The sequence below is a fragment of the Saccopteryx leptura genome, chromosome 3 (genome assembly GCF_036850995.1).
Source record: "Saccopteryx leptura isolate mSacLep1 chromosome 3, mSacLep1_pri_phased_curated, whole genome shotgun sequence".
In the NCBI taxonomy this organism is placed as follows: Eukaryota; Metazoa; Chordata; class Mammalia; order Chiroptera; family Emballonuridae; genus Saccopteryx; species Saccopteryx leptura.
The window spans coordinates 137,909,162-137,926,678 of NC_089505.1; the positions used below are offsets into that span (position 1 = coordinate 137,909,162).

Consider the following 17,517-nt stretch of genomic DNA (forward strand, 5'->3'; position numbering starts at 1 on the left):
CTCAGTTTAAACCAGGGGTAGTCAACCTTTTTACACTTACTGCCCACTTTTGTATCTCTGTTAGTAGTAAAACTTTCTAACTGCCCACTGGTTCCACAGTAATGGTGATTTATTAAGTAGGGAAGTAACTTTACTTTAAAAAATTTATAAAGTAGAGTTACAGCAAGTTAAAGCATATAATAATAATTACTTACCAAGTACTTTATGTCGGATTTTTGCTGTTTGGCAGAAGAAATCTTTATAAAACAACTTACTATAGTTAAATCTATCTTTTTATTTATACTTTGGTTGCTTTGCTACCACCCACCATGAAAGCTGGAACGCCCACTAGTGAGCGGTAGGGACCAGGTTGACTACCACTGGTTTAAACCCTATGTCTATAGAAACTTTACTTATACAGAGAAGGAATATTACAGATGGATATATTATAAATAGGTCTTATGAATAAGCTAAAGTACTTCACATGCATTATCTCAACAAAAACTTTATAATAACCTTATGAAGTAGGTACTAATTTGAGCCTGATTTGGGGCATGAAAAGACGGAGGCTTGAGTTTGCCCAGAGTCACACAGCTATTAAGTGATGAAGCCAGAACTTGAACCCAGGTCTTCCCAGGTCCAGAGCTTGAATGCCTCTTCCCCATGTCACTCTATTGCTCTAACCTTCAGGCTGACTGCAACACACAGGCCCACATTATGAGCACATGGTGTCTCAGGCTGACATTAAAATCACTGGCATCTGTTCCGCCTATTTCCAGGCAGACTAGAAGAACCTCTCCCATTGACATTATAACATAACTCCACCACAGAATCAACCCTGGCCACCACCACACATTCAAACTAACTATTAGAAAGTTATGTTACAGAGAAAAGAACTGTTTCTGATGTTAAATCACTTCCAGAGAAGTGCCGCTGAACTCTGAGCAAATGTGGCAAACGATTGGTTGAAGCTCCCTCTAGAATTTGTTTGCATAAGCCAAAAGGCACTTACTTCGGCTGCAGTCTTTGAAAATGTCCATTACCTCCTAAAATAAAATGGTTGTGGCCTTTAAGCTTTTAAAATATAATCATTTCCATTTATGAAGGGAGTCAATTGTTTCACAATTCTTACACTGTTTATCTAAGAACCAGTAAAATGCACAAGAAAGAAAAATAGGTTTTGGAGTCGAACAGTTTCCTGTCAACAGCCAAGTCCAGATACTAAAAAAAAATCTCAATTTCATGTGCTCTCTAGAGCTCTCGTACCCAATTCAGGCCAAGGCTGCTGTTGAAAAGTTTTGTTTGCTTCTCCCAGGCAACTGATAGGGACAATGGAGAATCAACCAGAGTGAGGTTTAGAGCATCAGGGACCAGGGAGCAATTGCACATAGACATTCCACTTTGATACCAGTGGGCTTCATTCTTTTAACATTGTGGATCCTTTGAGGATTCAACGAAAACTACCACTTCTTCCCAGGAAAATGCTCCAACTTTGAATTTGAATCTTGGCATCACCACTTAACAGTTGTGCTTTTTTAGGCAAGCTACTTAAAACTGTGGAATGACTTAATTTATTGACCCATAGAATGGAGAAATCTAAGTATGAGTTTTATAGGATCATGATGGGAATTAAATGAATTAATGCATTAAGCCCCTAGAGAGCAGACAAGGGACTGTAGTGTAGTCATTCAGGAGAGACTCTGGAATCTGAATTTCTAACCTACTAATTTTAGGATCACTTAACTGCCCTGATCCTCGGGTTTTCCATCTGTAAAATGGGGATACTGGTCATAGTGACCAGTTCCATAGGGTTGTTGTGAGGATGAAATGAGTAATATGTATAAAGAACTTATAGCATAACACATAAACACTCCAAAAACTCGTAGCCATTATTATGATCTCAGTGTCTGGCACAGGGTGGGTTTTCAAGACATGCTATCTATTATTAAGCTCCAATGACAAGCATGTAGGATAGGAGCTGTGTCCTCTTTTTTCATGGTTCTTGCATAACTCAAATACTATTTTGTATGGATACTCTTTTGTATATAGTATTTACAGAATCAGCTGATTGATGCAACCAGCTATTTAATATATCTCACACAATTGGCTGCATGTGAAAATAGAATAAACTGATGACATAGCCCAAGCTATAGAGTGAGAGACTCATATTTCAATGAATCTTGCTAAGTCAGTAGCCATGCAGCCTATAAACCCAGTAAATACCAGTTGATGGATCTTACATATTTCTCTAGCTGGCATTTCCAAAGCATCTTCTGAAGCAGAGTATTAATTTCTCTGTGTTGTATAAGTCAGAATTGCTCAACCAGGTTCTTCAGATATGCTGTTGTCATGCCTCATGCAGGAGGCAGGCACCACATCACTAAGGAATTGTCTGATCCAGAAAGGCATATGCACATATACTAGTGGCTCTTAAAGTGAAGCCTCCATTCTAGGATCATCTTCATTCCTGGGAACTTGTCAGAAACACCCACTCTGACCTACAGAGTCAGAAACTCTGGGAGTAAGACCTACCACAGTGTATTTTAACAAGTCCCCCCTCTCTAGGGGTTTGCAATACCTGCTCTGATGTAGAGTCTGCTGGTCAGTATTTGAAATTCAGAGAGCAAGTACATCCCCAAGCAACACCAACCTCAGAGAAAACTACTTCCAAAGAGAAAAGGGACATGGCAATGTCCTCCTGTCACCCCAAGTACTCCTCTAGTTTCAATAGGGCCAGGATCTGCTCCATGATTCCTCGGATGGGGCCGAGGACAAATGCTACTGTGTGGAACCTGCTCTTCCACTGACACTTGTGTCCTGCTTGAATCTGCAAATGTGCAGCACAAGAGACTTGCAGAAGGGCAGCAGTCGATAGGAAAGGAACCAGTACAGGAGCTGCAGGGACGCCAGGGGGAGGGTGGGGTCGATACATAAATATGAACCTCAGTTCTTTGTACCACCTGCTATTGAGCCCAGCTTCTTGTGCCAGGGAACTTAGCTCTGCTTTTTGTCTGTGTGTTCTTTAACTTGGACTAAAAAAGTAGAGCTATCATACCCTGCACAGGCATCCACGCTTCACACAAATGTCGGTGGCCCTCACACAATCCTCACCTTATTTCCTATGGCAATCGCTTACATCAAGTAAGCAGGAAATGGAAGGTTAGTAGTAAGCTATGTCACACAGAGGAGTCATTTCAAATGTCTTAGCACCTAAAGTGTAACTTCCCAAAGGTGGAAAGAGATAGTCCTCAAGTCTGTCCTCCTTACCCATCTGCCACCTGTGTAATTCTGTATAATTAGAATTTTTTTAAAACCCTACCAATGGTTCATTGCTTTCCTATCTAAAGTTAATCAATCTAAAAGGTTCCCTTGTCCCCAGTTTGTAGTCATCACTTAGGTTAAAGAAGCCACCAACATCAGCCTGGCCTCTCTATCAGTGATTTAGACAGCACTGTAATAATCACATCTGACGCGTATCTAAATGATTCACCTCGAAAACACTCTCTCTGCAGTTACTCTACAGAAATTTCTAAGGGAAGAAGAACTCGGAGTGTAGAGTAATGGATCCACTTCTACATCAACTTTGATTTTTTTTCCTCCCCCCCCCCCACCCCAAATTATATAATTTTTAAAGCTGCCCTGGGGCAGATGTGTGTTTACTTTGAGAAGTAAAAATGTTAACATTTAAACTGAAAGCCTGTTTCAGTTTTAAGGTACTTAATTGCCTTACAGCATATAATAAACCAAGCCCATCTTGTCATTCAACTAATGGAGGGAGTGATAAAGAGATAGGAGCCCAGGACCCTGTTCATTCCAGTCTTCCTTTGTACTGGGTTTACTTTGGCACCGTGCCTCATGTGTATTTTACACTTCTTTACATTTTGTACATCCCTGTATGACAAATACTTGTCAAACAGAAACTAAACAGATTTATAACCCCTTAACTTGAAATGAGCCAAAATTGAACTGCCAAAACTTTATGACTTCATTTTCTTTCATAGTTTTCCACTACATTGGTTCAAACAGACAAACCCCACTTGAGGTCAAGCAGAGGTCATTTCACTTTCATTACTAAAATATAATTTACAATATGCCAGACCTAAACAAGTTTAGCCTAAAGGGTTTGTGTAATGTAAACCATCTGTTCCTCAACAATACAGCTAATTTCCTGCCGTTACCGTACAGTCTACTGACTGCTTCTTTAAAGGTTTTTATGATTTTTTAACTAGTTCAGGATTTATGTAAAATTTGAAAATGAGTCTGTAGTTAAGACTCATTTGTACCAAGTAACTTGAGCATTTTAAAAAATGCAAATCACTGTGTAAATTGTTCCCCTGAAACTGTGCTCTGAGCAGTTCTTTCTGGGGACCGCCCCTGCTGGCTGCTGCACAGGTGTTCGAAGGAAAGGTTTTCTGAAATCTGCCATTTTAGTGGCTTTCCATACTTCTTTCCAAAGCAAGCCCCCAGATTTGGTTGTGACTAGCTCTGGTAAACTCCTCCTCCTTCCTTTTCCAGGCTGGAGAAGAGCTGAGACTCTATGCTACATGGCCCACCAGGTATTGGTGAGATATGACAAGACACACTTTGGGTCGAAATGTACTGTTTCCTGTGTCTGAGAGGGGAGGAAAGACAATTATCACTCCACCGAGTGACCACACACTGAAGGCTGACCTCACCACCCTGGAAGGTGTTAGGCCCCAGGCTGAGCCTTCAGAAACTTTCCGGCCAAGCTGGGATAAGTGGCCCACCAGGCCAGCATCTCTGGTTTCCAACAGCATGACGCGGCCCAAAGCAGAAGGTCTAAGGGCAGCTCTTTTGGCTCTCCTGAAAAATCTTGATCCTTTTTAAAGTCTCTTTCTTCATCTCTAAAATGGCAAGAATAAGAGTTGTTCTTCCAAAGGCAGATGCAAGAGAACTAACTGGCTTAGCTCCGTGAAGGGGACGCAGCCAGGCATCGTAGCCGTGAAGTCCCGGGGGCCGCGTGTCAGGCTGGGTCCAGGGTCCTGCCCAGCCCCTCCTCTCTTCCAGTCCCCAGAAGTTTGGTGGGCTTGCTTCCTTTCGCATCGCCACCACCCACTCTTTTACCTGGATTCTTGTCCCTCTACCTCCATCCGCATCACCCACCCCCCTCAGGCTCCAAAATAAAGAACAGACAAAAGATTAACAAGAGCAAACAAAGCATATAAAAAAAATAGAGGGAATTATAGACGACTGTCTAGAACTCCTCAGCCTATGAACATATCAAAATTATTTTCATTTATTTCACTTCCTAGATTACTTCCCTAATAAGGAAAATAAGATTGATTTAAAAAGTACTTAATAGGTGGTAATTGCTTTCATATACTGTTGTATCTAGTCCCCACTCTAATTATGGAAGTTAGATATTCTGTTACTTCATAGCTATGGAAATAGAGGTTCAGAAAAGTTAAAAAAACTCACCCAAGGTCAACCAGTTAATGCATAGGACCTACCCCACAGGGTTGTTGTATTAAGTGAATTAACATTTGCTCAGTGCTTAGAATCGTCTCTGGCACATAGTACGTGCTGTTTAAGTATTAATTGTTCATGAAAAGCCACAGGTCCAAGATGCAAATTCAGATTTGTATGAATCCAAAGCTACGTGGTTTGAGTTATACCACTCTGCCTATTGGTTAATTTCAGCAAGGTGGGAGAAGAGGAGTTCTAATTTCTCATTATAGTAATCTATTATTCTTTGGATTTAGTTCCTAATTCACATTTTCCCTGAAGAAGTATATTATTCAGTCCCTTGCTTTCTCTAGCACCAAAACCCAGGGGATCCTGTTGAGATAAAGATGCCATTCAAGGAACCTTCACATGAATTGGATTCCTCTACACCACTGGGATTTCTTTTTTTTTTTTTTTTTTTTTTTTTTTTTCATTTTTCTGAAGCTGGAAACAGGGAGAGACAGTCAGACAGACTCCCGCATGCGCCCGACCGGGATCCACCCGGCACGCCCACCAGGGGCGGTGCTCTGCCCCCCAGGGGGCGATGCTCTGCCCATCCTGAGCGTCGCCATATTGCGACCAGAGCCACTCTAGCGCCTGAGGCAGAGGCCACAGAGCCATGCCCAGCGCCCGGGCCATCTCTGCTCCAATGGAGCCTTGGCTGCGGGAGGGGAAGAGAGAGACAGAGAGGAAAGCGCGGCGGAGGGGTGGAGAAGCAAATGGGCGCTTCTCCCATGTGCCCTGGCCGGGAATCGAACCCGGGTCCTCCGCACGCTAGGCCGACGCTCTACCGCTGAGCCAACCGGCCAGGGCTACCACTGGGATTTCTGATCGAAATTCCAACCTTAATATCCCGCAGAAAATGTCACCTTGGTTTACTCTTGCCATAAAAGCAAAATCACCTGAGTGCTGCAAGGGAAAAAAATAGGGTTGATTCACTGGTTTACTTTCCCCATCACCCACATGCTGTTGTTCTCCCAAAGGAACTCTATAGCACTCACAAGAATCCAGCCCCTATAAGCAAAAAGAAAAATAGTGGATGGAACTGTGACTACAGAGATGTTTACCTATTCAGTCAGAGGGAAAGATTTGTCATATGTTTTTAAATTTTTTATTTTTTTGAATTGATAATATGTTTGCCTGGTTGAACATTTTAAAAGAATAAGAAAGCATGACGTAAATCTCCCACCTCTGTCCCCTCCTCCTAGTTCTTGCTTTTGTACACCCCAGTCACCGCTGCTGCCCGTCCCAGCATCTGCTCAGTTTCTTTACGCATATGCAAATAAGTATGAATATCTAGTTCTTCTTTTCTCTCACACAAAAGCAGAATACAGCATTACCTGATTTTTTTTGCTTTTTATTTTTAACTTAGCAATAGAATTCTAGAGGCCCTTCCATGTCATACATAGAAAGAGTCCTCATTTGTTCTTATACCTATATAATATTGTACTTACTAGCTCCACCATAATTAATCTGATGTCTCCTTTAAGTAAACATTTAAGTTGTTTCTAATCTTTGTCATTACAAACAATACTATAATGAAGCAAACAGAGCAATAGGCTTTCATTTACTGAATGTTCACAGCAATGTATTACTATTACTTTCAGCAGAAGTAACTTTCCTGTAAGATATTTTCATATACAGACCCCATAAACTCTGCTTGTACAAATAAATGAGAACTAGCTAGAATAAGAAATGTTATTTGCAGAGGATAAGTAATGCTTCAAAATCCTCAATTCCATTTTGTCCTTTTAATTGGGTATTTTGCTGCAAGTTTATATACACTTGTAATTAGGTTAGCGGGCATTTTTGTCCTGGAAAATGTCAGCCTAGAACAGAGCTGATCATTATGAATTCTAAATTAGTAGAATTTGGATTAGAGAAGTTCTTTTTTACTTAATTTTCTAAACTGTTGTTTTAAACTCTGTATGAAGAGCTCTGCATTCCATGTGGATTTGCAGTGTTGTCGGCTTCATTTGGGTTCCTCAGAGCAGTATTCTTTTTCTGAACAACAAGGATTTCAAAAGCAGGGGTTATATTTAAATTAGTGTATGTACAAATGCATTGTTTTAATGACATTTTCCCTAATGAATTAGACTAACTGTCACATTGGATTTGAGGTGAATTGTTTTAAAAAACAGGAAAAACACATGACACTATAGACGCTTGCTGCCAAGATCAAATTTCACAATTTAATATTTATTTTTATTGTGAGGTACATGCTCTGCTCTGTCTGTTTAAAGGTCAATCAGTAAACAACCCACATGCAAAGCCATAGGAATATCAATGGTGTGAAGGGAAAGGCAAGATATTGAAATCCAATTAAGACAAAAATATGTTCATAAAAAGAGAGCAACAGCAAGGTAATAATGGTAAAAGTTAAACAGCATTTACCACGTGCCAGACATCATGCTGAGTACTTTACAAGTGCTACCATATTAAAAGTTCACAAGAATACAAGATAAGTAAGTATTGCAAGGGTTATTATCCTATTTTATAAATGAAGGAATTGAGGCACGAGTGGTTAAATATTGTACCTAGGGCCACACAGCTGGTAAGTAGAGAACACAGGATTCAAACTCTGATTGTCTGGCTGTAGAAGTTGTGTGTGTAGCCAGCCCGCACCCTGCCCCTTGCGTGCAGTGGCATTCGGACTAGGAAGCCAGAAGGACTCCGGAAAAGGCAAAGACCATAGTGGTCAAGGAGAGCAGCAGAGGAAGGAAGGAAGGATATGAGAAGTAGAGAGGAGCACATTCCAGACCTCCTCATATCTACCACGAGCACCGCAGAAGGACAGAATTTTGATTTAATTTCTCTGGCTTTTCACACGATAAAGATCCTAAGAATAGGCAAGCACTGCAGGAACAAAGGTGTTGGGCAAGAGTGTGCATAATGTTTGGTGGTGATCAGTGAGGGGCCCTGTTTAACAATAGCGAAGCTATCACATAGAGGAGTAGCAAGGGTAGGCAGGTGAGGACCAAATCCAAAACGCAAGTGCTAGGCTGAGAATTAAGGCTGTATTGTCTGCAGCAGTGCTTCTCGCCCTCTCCTGTTCACCGAAATCACCCGGGATCTATTAGATGCGCATTCGAATTCAGTAGGTCTGAAGCGGGCCGAGAGCCCTCATTGGTAGTAAGCTTCCAGTGATGCTGACGTTGGAGTAGCAAGACTCTAGGCAACAGCAGGAAACCACTGTTGAAGCAAGGAGTATAGATGGGAGAGTGGGGAGTGGTGGACAGAACATTGCCTGTGGCACCTCCCCTGAATTGTAGCCAACCATTTAAAACTTACAAACCTTGAGGGAGAGAGGAAGGGGGAAGGGGAAGGGCACAAAGAAAACTAGATAGAAGGTGACAGAGGACAATCTGACTTTGGGTGATGGGTATGCAACATAATTGAATGACAAGATAACCTGGACATGTTTTCTTTGAACATATGTACCCTGATTTATTGATGTCACTCCATTAAAAAAATAAAATTATAAAAATAAATAAATAAAACTTACAAACCTACAAAATTTTAATCTAGTTTATAAAACCTTTCTCTATATGTTCCACCCCTCCTTCCAGATGCCAAGGAAGTGCCTTAAGAAATGTTTTAAACCACACTGTTCCTTTCTTTCATACAGAGCAAGGCTAAGGAGCTGCCACTTTCTGCTGTACGTTTTATGGAAGAATTGGGTGAATGTGCCTTTGGAAAGATCTATAAGGGCCATCTCTACCTCCCAGGCATGGACCACGCTCAGCTGGTTGCTATAAAGACCTTAAAAGACTATAACAACCCCCAGCAATGGACAGAATTTCAACAGGAAGCCTCCCTGATGGCTGAACTCCACCACCCCAATATTGTCTGTCTTTTAGGTGCTGTCACTCAAGAGCAGCCTGTGTGTATGCTTTTCGAGTATATGAATCAGGGCGATCTCCATGAGTTCCTCATCATGCGATCCCCACATTCTGATGTTGGCTGTAGCAGTGATGAAGATGGGACTGTAAAATCCAGCCTGGATCATGGAGATTTTCTGCACATTGCAATTCAGATTGCAGCCGGCATGGAATACCTGTCTAGTCATTTCTTTGTCCATAAGGACCTTGCAGCTCGCAATATTTTAATTGGAGAGCAACTTCATGTAAAGATTTCAGACCTTGGGCTTTCCAGAGAAATATACTCCGCTGATTACTACCGGGTGCAGAGTAAATCTCTGCTGCCCATTCGCTGGATGCCCCCTGAAGCCATCATGTATGGCAAATTCTCTTCTGATTCAGATATCTGGTCTTTTGGGGTTGTCTTATGGGAGATTTTCAGTTTTGGACTCCAGCCATATTATGGATTTAGTAACCAGGAAGTGATCGAAATGGTGAGAAAACGACAGCTATTACCATGCTCCGAAGACTGCCCACCCAGAATGTACAGCCTCATGACAGAATGCTGGAGTGAGATTCCTTCTAGGAGACCAAGGTTTAAAGATATTCACGTCCGGCTTCGGTCCTGGGAGGGACTCTCAAGTCACACCAGCTCTACTACTCCCTCCGGAGGAAATGCCACCACGCAGACGACCTCTCTTAGTGCCAGCCCAGTGAGTAATCTCAGTAACCCCAGATATCCCAATTATATGTTCCCGAGCCAGGGTATTACACCACAGGGCCAGATTGCTGGTTTTATTGGCCCACCAATACCTCAGAACCAGAGATTCATCCCCATCAATGGATACCCAATACCTCCTGGATATGCAGCGTTTCCAGCTGCCCACTATCAGCCAGCAGGTCCCCCCAGAGTGATTCAGCATTGCCCGCCTCCAAAGAGCCGGTCCCCAAGCAGTGCCAGTGGGTCGACTAGCACTGGCCATGTGACCAGCTTGCCCTCATCAGGATCCAATCAGGAAGCAAATATTCCTTTACTACCACACATGTCAATCCCAAATCATCCTGGTGGAATGGGTATTACCGTCTTCGGCAACAAATCTCAAAAACCGTACAAAACAGACTCAAAGCAACCATCTTTGCTAGGAGACACCAATATTCACGGACACACCGAATCTATGATTTCTGCAGAATTATAAAAGGCACAACTTTTGTAAATGTGGTAAACAGGAAAAACTAGAAAGCCGTAGAAAAGATTTATATTCAAATGTTTTTATTAAAGTGAGGTTCTCATTGAGCAGATTTTGCAACAAGTATCTTCTGTGAAGTTTAATTGTGTCTTACCAAGCAGGGCAGACACCAGCCAGAAAGAGACATTGTGGGATTAAGGCCTCGTCAAGGTGTATGCCATGGCATTGGGATTAGTACAACTGGTTTCAAAGTACTGAAACCTGTAAACCAGTGAAGAGGAAAAGATCCTTGTGATTAAGCATCAAACCAAAAAGGAAAAGTCAAATGGTGCTTTGTGTATTTCACCTTTGGTCACCATGACTGGTCTCTCCCCAAAATGTATATACCATAGCATTTGTCTACCTGCTGTCTTTTCTTCAGGACATATGTTCAGGAATTATGTTGATTCTATTTAGACTCTGCATCTTTGTATGGAAGTGATGTTCAGAATCAATGAGGAAACCTTAGGCCAGATTTGAAATCCAGATGGAAATGAGCCATAGGACAAGTGTAAGTTCCCTTGAAGCCTTCTACACAGTGGGGCTTCTTGGGAAGGTGCAGAGTGCGGCTCTTTGTGAATCTCCTCTGCTGATCATGAAGGCCTTTTCTACATTTTCTTTCTCCGCAGTGTGTTTACACAAGCCCTTGAAATAACATAGGGCATCAGACTGTAAGAAGGCTAGATGTGGATGTTGGAATGTTGGAATTGATTATTGGTTGATAGTGATAGTTTATTTTGTTGCATTAGAAATGAGGCACCAAAGGAAGCACAGTCAGGAAAATGGCCCCTCGGCCTTATCAGCATCCATGGGAGAGGAACAGGGTTCCCATGGGGACAGCCTTGCGGGAGCTTCCCTGGACCAATAAGATTGAAGAATAGAGGTGTGGCTTCAGACAGGCAGGTCAGTGCTTGCCACTTTCTGCCTAGGAGTTGGTCAGTGGACTCTGGGGAAATAGGAAACTCTGTGACACCAATAGCAAGTTAATTTAAAGTTTCTCTCACTTTTTTTTTCCCTGATCTGGAAATGGTTAGATTTTATTTCAGCACCAAGGGTTATGACAATTTATTCATAGGATTAGTTGGGATCCAAAGACTATGAATTCTATTTTGTAAAATATTTACAATATTAAAAAAAGAAAAAAAAAAACAAGTACCGAGTTGTCACTTCAAAGATTACCATGAACTGAATTTTTTAAGCTGAAGAAATAGAAGCAATATGATCATTTTGGCTTTAGTAAGAGGAAGGGATCAATGTGCATCTCACGCTGTTTTCCTGCTAGCCATCTTTTGCCAAGTTTAGAATTCCTATGAATGAGTTTCAAGTTCTATACAGAAATGAATGTTATGGTTGATTTTTCTCTTGTTAAAAAATAACTCCTTTATTCTAAGAACGTCTCCAAGTCTCATTTTTTAATTTTTACAACTAAAGAGACTTACTGGATAAACATTCCTGGAAATGATATTTGATGAGAATGTAAGAGAATTAGAAGCACATTGATATTCTGATTTAATAATATATATAATTAGGATGAGAAATCAAGGAAATATATTTACCAAAATATATCGCAATTTTCCCAAACACTGAATCTTCAGACAACGAACATGGAGTTATAGGTATTGCAAACTTAAAAGAATTGACTATATCCAAATTTATTAAGAAATAAATTAAGACATAGTTTTGCGGCATAAATAAGCTGATTCAGAAGTTACATTTCTTAACTTTAGGTAGAGGAGAATATTTGTATCCTTTTGTTGCTATGCAACTGTTTAATAATGAAGATTCAAACTGCAATTTTGTATATCATACGACAATCAATTGTTTTCCAAGAATATTTATTTTAAGTAAACACAATTTCAGTGAATCTGAGCTTTTTAAGGAGTCCCTTAAAGGGAAATTAGCATCCCATGAGCCAGTAAAATACCTACTCTGGAAAAACATTGCTATGGTTAAAAAAAATAATAAATTCAAATTAGTTTTTTATAAAGAACTAAAACATTTATTTTAAACATTTTATAATTTCTGAGGTCATTAAGGTGAGCAAACTAAATTTCCAAAACCACTTGTAATAATGTATTTTATAATAGCACTGTGATACTACGTAATACAGTCCCTTTTGTATTAAAATAGTATTTTCTCACAAACTGAAAAATACCTTTTGCTTTGTTGACAATGTTTTTTTTTTGCAAGATGACTTTTATTTTCAGATCTTTTCCCTTTTTTGCACAAAACTATTGTTTATGGTTTGTATCACAGAAGTGAAAATATATCTTTGCATTTTTATATATGGTCTGTTTCCTTGTTTCCTTTGTTTATTTGTTTTTAACTTGATATAGAATTTCTTCAAATATATAATGGCAATATTCAGATATCTTGCCCTACCATATCTTTTCTTATTTTCACTGCATGCATTTAATCACTGTATTATTTAATGTTTGATTTGTTATTATGGGCATTTAAAATAGACAAGCATGGAATTGTAACAACAAAAGGCTATTTTATATTAAGGATATATGCATTTGTATTTCACACACCAGAGATGATATTAAACACTGATTATTTTATGCTGCTGTTTATTAAAAATGTTTACCATAAAATATTATTTCCTGAATATTGCTATCATAGAGGTATTTGGGAATTTTAATACTATTTCTGTAATGATTGACATTTCATAGAAAAAGAGGAATCATAGTGCCTATTTACTGGAAAAAAAGCTATTTTTAAATATGCTTTAAAAATATAAACTTGGGCATCCTTTTGCGAGTGACCGTAGGTGGAAGGGAAATCCCCAGGACTTCACGATCATATATTATCCACCTATATACGGCAAGATTTTAATTTTTAAAATCAAAATAATATATTAAATAATTACAACCAAGTGGAATGAAAAAATTGGCTTTAAAAGCTGTGTCCTGCCCTGGCCAGCTGGCTCAATGGTAGCGCGTCAGCCCAGTGTGTGGATGTCTCAGGTTTGATTCCTGGTCAGGGCACACAGTGGAAGCGACCATCTAGTTCTCCACCCCTCTCCCATCTCTCTCTCTCTCTCTCTCTCTCTCTCTCTCTCTTTCTCTTTTTTTCTTCCCCTTCCACAGCCATAGTTCAATTGGCTCTAGGAAGTTGGCCTCTGGCACTGAGGATGGCTCCATGGCCTCCTCCTCAGGCACTAAAAAATGGCTCCTGTTGCAACACAGCATTGCCCCCTGGTGGGCTTTCCGGTTGGATCACGGTAGGGGCCCATGCAGGAGTCTATCTTTGCCTCCTCTCCTCTAGCTAAAAAAAAAAAAAAAAAAGTTGTGTCCTTTTCTGCCTTGATATTTCCATGGGAACTTAGACATCAAAAATCACGTCTGAGCATGCTGAGGAAGAAAAGGCTGTGTACATCTCCTGTTCAACTTAGATTCCAAACATAGCAATAAAATAAAAGAAACGTGGTCATTTAATTATCACAGCTTACCTTTATGACCTTATTTGCCCAAAAGAAAGCGTTCCCCATCTGGAAACTAATATACACTGTCAAGGAAAGTGAATATCATTATGAAAGTTCAAAGAACGTGTCCATTTCTTCTGTTTAATACAGAAGGGACTACAATCAAACCTGCCGGGGCTTATCCATCTGTTTTAGGTACAGCTCTTGTCACCACCTCAGCGATCAAACTCAATGAAGCAATCACTTCATATGGCCATGAAGTCGGTGTCAGGTTGGGTTTCTCCCTCTCACTTGAATCCCTCAATCTGCCTTTCACTCCCATTTCCTTCTTGTGTATCTCTCGGCTCTTCCCTCCTGCCATTCCCAGTCCCTTCAACTCTGTGATTGGGGCCTTACCCTAAATTCCCTAATAACCAACATCTGCACACTTGCAGCACCACCCCAGATAAGGCCCACTACAAATCACTAAACACCGATTTAAGAGGGACTCTCTTATTGGTTCTGGGTTGGAGTTCGGAGCCAAGAGATGGAGGCTGCAGGTGCAGAAGGGGTGGGGAGGTGGAAACAGACACAAGGAGCTTTGGGCAGCTGGGGCAGCCGCAACAGTGGCAACCATAGTAGCAGCAGCAATCTGAGGCCGTGCGCAGGTGTTTTATAGTAAAATCACACAAAAGTGGCCCCAAGCCATGACTACAAAAAGTGGGGGGTAACATTATCAGTTATATAAGGTGGGCATGCATGCGTACCATCCCCAGCCTGTTTCCCTTAGTCATGCACGACCGGATCTGACATAGCTGACCTGTCCACACTGACTCCATCTTTTGCAGGCCGTTTGCCAATTCTGGGGAGATCAGCTTCCCCACATGAATCCACCTTCAAACATGATCAGCTATCTCAGGGGTTTCTCCAAGTGTGGTCCTCAGACCAGCAGACCTGGAAAACTTGGTGGAAATTCAGATTCTCAGGCCCCACTTCAAAGTGCTGAATCAGAAATGCTGAGGGAAGGGGGATCCAGCAGTTTGTGCTTTAGCAAGCCCTCTGGTATTACCAAGACTGAGAATCACAGAACCACTCTAATTTAAAGGCTTGGGAGTGGAGGGTGGGGAGATGGTCATTATATCCTTAGTAATGCGTGTATATGAGCATTTAATAACATTTTAACCACTTTAGTCACCTTCAAGGAAATCAAGTTTTATTTAATCACAAATTCAGCACTAAAAACTTGTGTTGACCATTTGACAACTGGTTATATATATTTTTTGCAGTTGTTCATTTGGATATCAAACTAACAGAACCTAAGCTTTGTCAAGAATATTCCTTGTCAATTCACTCAGGACCCACATTCTCAGATAGTCACCGAAGTCTTTTAGAATATCCCCCCTTTCTTTTTTGACTCCTTGCACTGACGATCAACACAACTAAAAGAACTCTCCTCTTTGTTGCAACCTGACAAAATTAAGGTCAAGGATAGGCTGGGCCTCCTTGGGAGGAGGGAAGACCCAGCTCCCAGGGAGCATCTGGCAGAAGCAGCTGCCGAGGCTCCGGCTCCCCTGGGCTTCCCGGGTCAACCTGACCCAGCTGGCTGGATGCAATCACCTGTGGCTTGTTCCGCCCTGTTCCTTTGCCAGCTGCAGTCCCTCAGTCCTCACCACTGGCCCTGAGTGCTGCTCTGCTCAGGCAATGCTCCCTGTTGCCCTTAAAGGGTTGAAACCTCTGAGGAGGGACAGCAAGAGGGATCTAAAGGAGGTGCCAGAGGTGAAGCTGAGACTCTTCTTAATCTATAGCCTTGTTTTTCAACCAATAGTTCAAATGCCAAGGAGGAAATGCTATGTAAGAGAAGCAGGAGTCATACAGCACCCACGTAAGGGACATTTTTGTAGCCAAAATGTAACCACACCTGAGGTTTGTTACCATAAATACCAAAAGTATTAGGACAGTGTTAACTCAGAGGAAAGAGAGACTTAAAAACCATGGAAGCACTCAAGGTAAATGTAACCTTATGGGAAATTTGGCTGAGAAGACTTAAAAACATGGAGACATATAGGGAGAAGGTCTGCTGACATATTTATGACTAGTTAAATCTTAAGCACCTATGAATTGCTTATAAACAAACCAGTACTGTGACATTTGCTGGCCAGGCCTGACACAATGCTTTTTCCTTTGCTAAGCAACCAGGTTAGTAAATATTTTTATTCAGGAATGGTTACATTAGGAGAAATACAACTGCTTTAAAATTAGATGGCACATTGCTTACACTTTGAAAAAAAAAAAGGTATATTTTATGCTGAAATAAAAATAATTCAGGGAATATTCAGTTTGGAGGAAAGTGGTTCTAAATATCAATCTTCATGGACATAAAAGACACCCACAAAACAGCAGAACAGCTGCACAAAGCCACAGATTAATGCTCCATCTCCACCCAGACATAGAAGCACTTGCTTCAAAAATAGGTGGAGGTCAGGCTCCGTCCTACAGCAGGTGCTCCTCAACCACTGCAGCCCTTGAGCCTTGGGACGATGGCTGCAGTTATCCTTGGGGCCACTGCTAATACAATCCCGGAGAGGTTTCCTTTGAGTCTACACATATTAAAATGACCAGAAATAAGCTGCTACCATAGTGACATAGTTAAGTTTACTGAGGGTCAATCTGATCAGAGTAAAACTAATATTCAGGCAAAATGACAGTTTAGGACTTAATTTTACTTGCAGAGTTCACCCTGGAAATAGAGTGCATTTGCTCTACTGGTCAGCTTGGCTGCAGTAATAACTCCCGAAAGTTTGCCTGACAACAGCAGACATTTATATTTGGTCGTGTCAGTCGGCAGAGGTGGCTCTGCCTCTGCGCCTGTGCCCAGATCTCTGAAGGCAAGCTGTAATGATGGCACAGAAAAAGGGCAAGAGGCAGACAGACCCAAAAAACAATCTCTAGTAAAACTTGTGTTCAACATGCTATATATCTCATCCTTCTCTACGTCTCTTGGTCAACACATTTTGAAGCTAAATCTGACCACAGGACATGGATATATCTCAACCTATTGAGAGGCCCTACAAATCCCCATTACAGCCATGGGCAGGGATGTAGAATCTTCGTGCAGGAAAGAGGGCGAATTGTTGGGATCAATAACACAACCCCCAACCTAGAAAAATCCCTGAGTGGATAGACCTAGTCTAGCAAACCCCATGGCACCAGCACCTGTCTCTCCTCTTGCATTCATCACAGACATCACTAATTGGTGCTCTTCCCAGCTGAGCTCAATTTTAGCCTTAAACTTTTCAACTTCTCCCAAATAACCACCTACTCTGTCAGAAATAGCACCAGAAATTAAATTTATCAGCCATCCTTGCACTAGAACAATACTTGTTAAACCAGGTTATCACCACAATTGGGGAGCATTTTTTTAAGTGAGAGGAGGGGAGATAGTGAGACAGACTTCCACATGCACCCCAACCGGCAACCCCCATCTGAGGCCGATGCTCGAGCTATATTTAGCGCCTGAAGCTGATGCACTTGGACCAACTGAGCTATCCTCAGCACCAGGGGCCACCACTTGAACCAATCA

The 17,517-nt window shown here is 41.3% G+C and overlaps 1 protein-coding gene across 1 annotated transcript in view; it reads left to right on the forward strand.

Annotated features, from left to right (window-relative positions):
- The window catches only part of ROR1 (receptor tyrosine kinase like orphan receptor 1), a 456,010-nt gene extending 442,922 nt beyond the window's left edge, over nucleotides 1-13,088 (forward strand). Inside the window, exon 9 of the mRNA XM_066376479.1 lies at nucleotides 9,074-13,088. Within this exon, the coding sequence (XP_066232576.1) occupies nucleotides 9,074-10,501 (1,428 nt within the window). The 3' untranslated portion in view covers nucleotides 10,502-13,088. The remainder of the gene's footprint in view (nucleotides 1-9,073) is intronic.
- Nucleotides 13,089-17,517: the final 4,429 nt, after the last annotated feature.